Consider the following 6,757-nt stretch of genomic DNA (forward strand, 5'->3'; position numbering starts at 1 on the left):
AAAGAACTGCAAATCCTTGTATGGTCAGGAAATCTAAAATAAATTGTAAAAGTAAATATATAGATTAGGGGCAGATGTATGTGAGATGATGAATAAACATAGTGGAAACAGCATTTCCTATAGGAAACATTGAAACACCTGCCTCGTTCTCAGATCTATAGCCTGTATACTGCCCTCCTCTGCTCCGTCAGCGCTTTGTTTTTTCTGAGTTATAATTTAAGTTTTGGTGGGAACAGACAGGATGTTTTCAAGGCCTCCTGTCTTATCTGTCTCTGTGAAGCACAGTCACTGGAGCTTATAAAATGAAGAGGGGCAGGGCTGTGCAACTTGATCCAAAATGGCCACCCTCAGGTGTGTGTGCCTGCTCCTGCTCTTCACTGTGGGCTCCTGGGCTGAAGAGGATGCAGAGGTGAGAGAGAATAAAAAAAAAAAAAAACTTGTCAAACTCGATTTCGATAGTAATGAATAGACTCGCTAGTCAATACCAATTCCAGTACCACGATGATAATTCTCTTTATTTAGATAAAATGTGATTTTCAGCATTAAATGGCAGTACTTTCTTTTCTGTTTCCATCTGTCATTATATCTGTGTAATCCCTCAGTGGCCCAGGTAGTTCCCATAGTGGTCGACAGGCATATACTAGTCTATGTGTCTTATACTTGTTAAGATTCAGCTCAAAATCATTCTAAAGCTATTCAGGAAAGGTTCATTTCTGTCTTGTGAATGGGACTTTTTTGGTATCTAGTTTCAATACTAGTTTTAGTATTGATTAGTTAACAATTCTAATGCAGCCTATGTCTTATAATTACATGTATTTTTTTTATTTCTCTAAACATTAAAAATATTAATATTGAGGTCATGTTTTAATTATGTTAATTAGGTTAAACACTAACTTGTTGCAGCCTTGATCAAGCATAAATGCACTATACTATTATGAACAAACAGTTTATTGAGAATGATTCAGGCTTTAGTAACTACTTAATAAAGTGGTTAGGGTCAGGAGTGAGTCCGAAAGCAGGATTAAACCAGGGCTAAACCAGGTCCAAACCAGGACTAAACCAGGACTAAACCAGGACTAAACCAGGACTAAACCAGGACTGAAACAGGACTAAACCAAGTCCAAACCAGGACTAAACCATGGCTAAACCTTCAGTCCTGCATCTGCTCCAAACCACACAAGGACTGGCTGTAGACCTCTGCAGATCTCTATTACAAAGAGCTGATGACTGACTTTTAGGACTGACTCTCATCATAATCAGAGTTGATACATTGCACAGCCCTGCTCACATGTTTGGTTTGTCTCTTTTTTTTCTTTGGAGCTCTCTGTGTCTGAACTGCTGTGGAAGGCCAATAAGGATGTGGGTGAGTTTTTACATTTTTACTTTTACATGACATCAGCACATTGGAGAATCCCTGTAGTTTAACCTGAGCTGGAAACAGGTGACTGCAGATGTGTGGACCAGGATTATATCTCTGTAATTACTGATAACTCCGTAATTACTAATCCACATGAAACAAAAACTGGCACAACGTTCAGCTTCTTCTCTGTCAGTTTAAATAAACTGATGAAAACAATATCATAATTTCAGATGTTATGCAGGGTCCTATATAACTCTATATAACTCTATGGGAGATACACTCTTTTTGAAATAAATCTCTAAACCTCTGCTCCAGAAGTCCTTTGGGCTTCCTGAAGATATTGTGAAAAAAAAAAAAATCATTTGACTTTTGTTTATTTAAACTGACAGAGAAGACACTGAACTTTGTGCCAGTTTTTGTTTGATGTGAATAGGCCTAGTAATTACAGAGATAATAACCATAAACCATATTGCGCTTATATCATGTTTATATAGTGTTTTTATTGTATTTATATAGTGTTTATATCGTTTATATTGTGTTTATGTTGTGTTTATATTGCATTTATATTGTGTTTGTCTTGTGTTTATATTTTGTTTATGTTAATCATATTGTGTTTATACCGTGTTTATATTGCATTTATATTGTGTTTATATTGTGTTTGTATTGTGTTTATATTTTGTTTATGTTGTGATTATATTGTGTTTATATTTTCTTTATATCATATTTATATTGCTTTTATATTCCATTTATATTGTGTTTATATTGTTTATCTTGCATTTATCTTGTGCTTATGTTGTGTTTATATTGTGTTAAGATTGTGTTTACATTGTGTTTATCTTGTGTGTTCAGTTCACAGGGAGGATGAGCCGTTGGTGATTGATGACATCGCATATGATTCTGAGTCCGAGAGAAATGCCGATTCCTGCACCTCCAGAGGCTGTTTATGGCCCAAGTCCTCTGACGGAAAAGTCTATGTGCCCTACAGCATCGCCAGTCACTACTGTGTGTCCTCCTCTGCACCATCTGACTCTCTCCTTGGCTCCTGTCCTCCTCTGACTCTTCCCTCTATCCTCTTCACCATTGCACCCGCTCCTGTGCATCCTCTTTCTAAGTAGTTTTTTGTAATTCTGTGTGCAGCCTCTAGGGAGCGCTCTATCATTGAGCGTGGACTGAACTCTTTCTCAGAGACAACCTGCATCCGCTTCATCAAGAGAAAGAACCAAAGGGACTACGTCTACATCAAGTCTGACAATGGGTACTAAACCAAGACTAAACCAGGACTAAACAAAGTCTAAACCAAGACTAAACCAAGACTAAACCAGGACTAAACCAGGACTAAACCAGGACTAAACCAGGACTAAACAAAGTCTAAACCAAGACTAAACCAAGACTAAATCAAGACTAAACCAGGACTAAACAAAGTCTAAACCAAGACTAAACCAAGACTAAACCAGGACTAAAGAAAGTCTAAACCATGACAAAACCAGGACTAAACCAAGACTAAACCAGGACTAAACCAGGACTAAACAAATTCTAAACCAAAACTAAACCTGGACTAAACAGTCTAAACCAAGACTAAACCAGGACTAAACCAGGACTAAACCAGGGCTAAACCAGGTCTAAAGCAGGACTAAAGCAGGACTAAAGCAGGACTAAAGCAGGACTAAACCAGGACAAAACCAGGGATAAACCAAGCCTAAACCAAGACTAAACCAGGACTAAACCAGGACTGAACCAGCACTGAACCAGGACTAAACCAAAGCTAAACCAGGACTGAAGCTCTAAATGGGGAGTAAATCAAGACTAAAGCAGGACTAAACAAGGACAAAACTACTCTGCCAGGTCTAACTTTGGTCTTTCCTCTTTCCACAGATGTTACTCGTTTGTGGGTCGTCGTGGTAATGGTCAGAACCTCTCTCTGGCCAAAAGCGGCTGTCTCTACCACAGCACAGTCCAACACGAGCTGCTCCACGCACTCGGCTTCAATCACGAGCAGTGCAGATCTGACAGAGACAACCACATCAAGATCCTCTGGCACAACATCCAGAAAGGTACTAGTACTGCAAATATTACTGCTGCTCCTCCTACTACTACTGCTAATACTAAAGAAACCAGAAATAAACCAGGACGAACCAAGGACTAAACCAGGACTACACCAGGACTAAATCAGGACTAAACCAAGACTAAACCAGGACTAAACCAGGACTAACCAAGACTAAACCAAGACTAAACCAAGACTAAACCAGGACTAAACCAAGACTAAACCAAGACTAAACCAGGACTAACCAAGACTAAACCAGGACTAAACCAAGACTAAGCCAGAACTAAACATGGAATACACCAGGACTAAATCAGACTAAACCAAGACTAAACCAAGACTAAACCAAGACTAAACCAAGACTGCCCCTGTTGATTTCTCAGGCTGGGAGTACGCTTTCGATAAGATGAACACTCTGAACCAGGACACACCGTATGACTACAACTCTGTCATGCAGTACCACAAGTGAGTACTTTTACTATTAGTACTACAAGTGAGTACTTTTACTTAAGCCAGTTCCAAAAGGGAGTACTTTTACTACTATTACTACTACAAGTGAGTACTTTTACTTTAGGCAGTACCAAATCAAAGTGGGTACTTTTACTTTAGGCAGTACCAAATCAAAGTGAGTACTTTTACTTTAGGGCTGCAGTTAACATTTGTTTTATCAAGTGATTAATACATCATTTTTTGACTGGGTTATTCATTAGACTATCTGTCAATCAGATCAGAGTAAACTGATGCAGCTTTAGTTTCCTATTTATAAGAAAGTGACAAAACATGAATTGTGATCAAATCAAAATCATAATCTGGCTCTAAAAAAATTGCCATATGAATTTTTATGGCACATCCCCATAGACTGCATATATAAATGGACATAGCTAACCTGTTAGTGAGCGTGGGCGTGCTTCTGGCTCCATCAACTCACTCCAATTCACTTAAAACGTTAACTCTACATGATTCTGTTTTTTTTTTAAATTTTGCTATTGTGTCTGTAGCTCGAGATATGAATGTTAAAAACTGATAAATCAGGAATCTTCTTTCACCAAGGTTGCTCCTGCTAGCATTAGCAACAGGTTTGACTGACAGCGCTGTTAAGCATCCTCTTCCTAACAAACCAGCGGTGCGGGAGGGAAGAGGCATTACCTTCAACAGCCTGGCTCTGGATTGGCTCTTTGGTTGCTGTGATACTCATGGTTGGAATTCCAAATATGTAACACGTCTCCAAATTCGCCCCTATATTTCATTTGGAGCACACTATGGGTGACATCACACTCCCTTAGTCCACTTCTTTATACAGACTATGCATATCCCCCTCCCCCAAAAGATCTTATATACAATTATGAAAAAGCTGAAATAATGTAAATGATCAAAGCCATTATTTGTGCAAATGCAATAGTAAAAATCCTCCCAGTGTGAAAAAATGGGTGTGGCAGCATAAGCATTACAACTGCTTATGTGCTTTTTCTCATGTGATATATTTGTGGGGTCCGCAGTTTCAGATGGTTTATCTGTTGCAGATATGCGTTCAGTGGAAATAACCAGCCCACCATGCAGCCCATTCCAAACGCCAATGTGAGCTTCGGAAAAGCCTCCCAGATGAGCAAGAACGACATCCTGAGGGTCAACCGCCTCTACAAGTGCTAGAGCAGGACTGGGTCAGACCTGGATCAGGTACAAATCAGGACTAAACCAGGACTGAGCCAGGACTGAGCCAGGACTGAGCCAGGACTGAGCCAGGACTGAGCCAGGACTGAGCCAGGACTGAGCCAGGACTGAGCCAGGACTGAGCCAGGACTGAGCCAGGACTGAGCCAGGACTGAGCCAGGACTGAGCCTGGAATTAATTGATTCTAGATATGGACTCAATCAGGTCTAGACTGACTGCACTGGTACCAAACCCAGACTAAACAAGAATTTATCTAGGCCTAATCCAAAATCACCATTGAGCACAGACTAAACCGGATCTAAACCAGGACTAAACCAGAACTAAACCAGGGCTAGCTTATCTTATCTCAAATGGAGGTCTTTGCACTGAAGTCATTATTAATTAAGTCTTTATTTATTTATTTTTATTTTTTATTTTTTTACAGCAAACAACAGCCAGGTCTGGAGATTTCAAAGGTTCATCACAAACTTATGAATGTAACTTGTCCTGAATAAACTATTTGAACCCATTTATGTGAGAGACTCTTCTGTTTGTTATAAATATGATAATTTGAAAATACACCACCTCTGACCATGTGACACTCAAATGTTAAATCAGACCTATTCTGCCAAATCAAGTGGATTGCATTTTGAGATCAACCCCGGTTTTCCCCTTCACTGGTACACGCCCACATACACACTCCAGTTTTATTTTCTTAATCGGTGATACTACTACTACTGCTACTTCTACTTCTACTCCTACTACTACTACTACTATTATTACTACTAGTACTACTACTACTACTACTACACCCACATATAGTGCAGATCAGACAGACCAGCGTCCAACATCCAAAAAGGCAAATATTACTACTGCTACTCCTAAGCACTTTTCAGTTTGTCCCTGACAGTGTAAAAAACGTAGCTTTGAGTACAGCATTTAGCTACTGTTCATTTATTCTTATTATTTTTAATTCACACTGTCTTGGCGTTTGTTTGAAGTGCTGAAAAAAACTGCTGTACAAATGAAGCTGATGTATAATAGTAATAGTTCCCAAACTGGGGTTTGGGGATGATGAGCACTGTAGAAAAAGAAAGCTCCCACACGCCGTTCTAGCATCTCACAAAAGTAAAGGGATGACACAATGTGCTTTAATCGCCCTATATTACACAAAACTGACTCTTGTGAGCATTAAGCCATGATATAATGTTGTTACCTCTTCAAAACATACCTGGAGTTATGTTTTGTTTGATTCACTTCCTGTGTTATCATATGACATCACAAGGTGCAACAGATTGTTTTCCACAATTATACAGATGACACTTAGATCTATGTCTCACTGCAGCAGGTAAATATGGACCAATGGATTCACTCTGCATCCAACAGGTCAGTGTGTGGATGCAAAACAACTTTCTTCAGCTAAACTTAGATAAGACTGAAGTCATAAAACATAGCGAAAGTGTCAGCAGACATCTCCAGTCTCTCTCACTAAAACCTTCAAATCAGGCTAGAAATCTAGGGATAATAATGGACTGCTGGTGCCCAGAGTCAGGACTAAAATGGGGAAGTTTTATGCAGCTAAAACCAGGAACAATCTTCAAATCCAGGCTCAAAACAGTTCTGTTTAGCTGTGCATATGACTGAAAGGTTTTGATTCTGCACCCTTCTGTTTTAATGTTAATTTTATGATGATTATTTATGTTTTGATTTGT

General features: G+C 39.2%; 1 protein-coding gene across 1 annotated transcript; it reads left to right on the top strand.

Annotated features, from left to right (window-relative positions):
• The first annotated feature begins 337 nt into the window (after positions 1-337).
• LOC117372532 (high choriolytic enzyme 1-like) lies at positions 338-5,558 on the top strand. Its single transcript, XM_055222654.1, has 8 exons — positions 338-409; positions 1,321-1,363; positions 2,210-2,362; positions 2,498-2,615; positions 3,233-3,411; positions 3,782-3,863; positions 4,919-5,072; positions 5,491-5,558. Exons 1-7 carry the CDS (start codon positions 338-340, stop codon positions 5,043-5,045), a joined length of 774 nt encoding a protein of 257 aa, XP_055078629.1. The 3' UTR covers positions 5,046-5,072; positions 5,491-5,558.
• The last annotated feature ends 1,199 nt before the right edge of the window (positions 5,559-6,757 follow it).

Source organism: Periophthalmus magnuspinnatus, chromosome 6, assembly GCF_009829125.3.
Source record: "Periophthalmus magnuspinnatus isolate fPerMag1 chromosome 6, fPerMag1.2.pri, whole genome shotgun sequence".
NCBI lineage: Eukaryota > Metazoa > Chordata > Actinopteri > Gobiiformes > Gobiidae > Periophthalmus > Periophthalmus magnuspinnatus.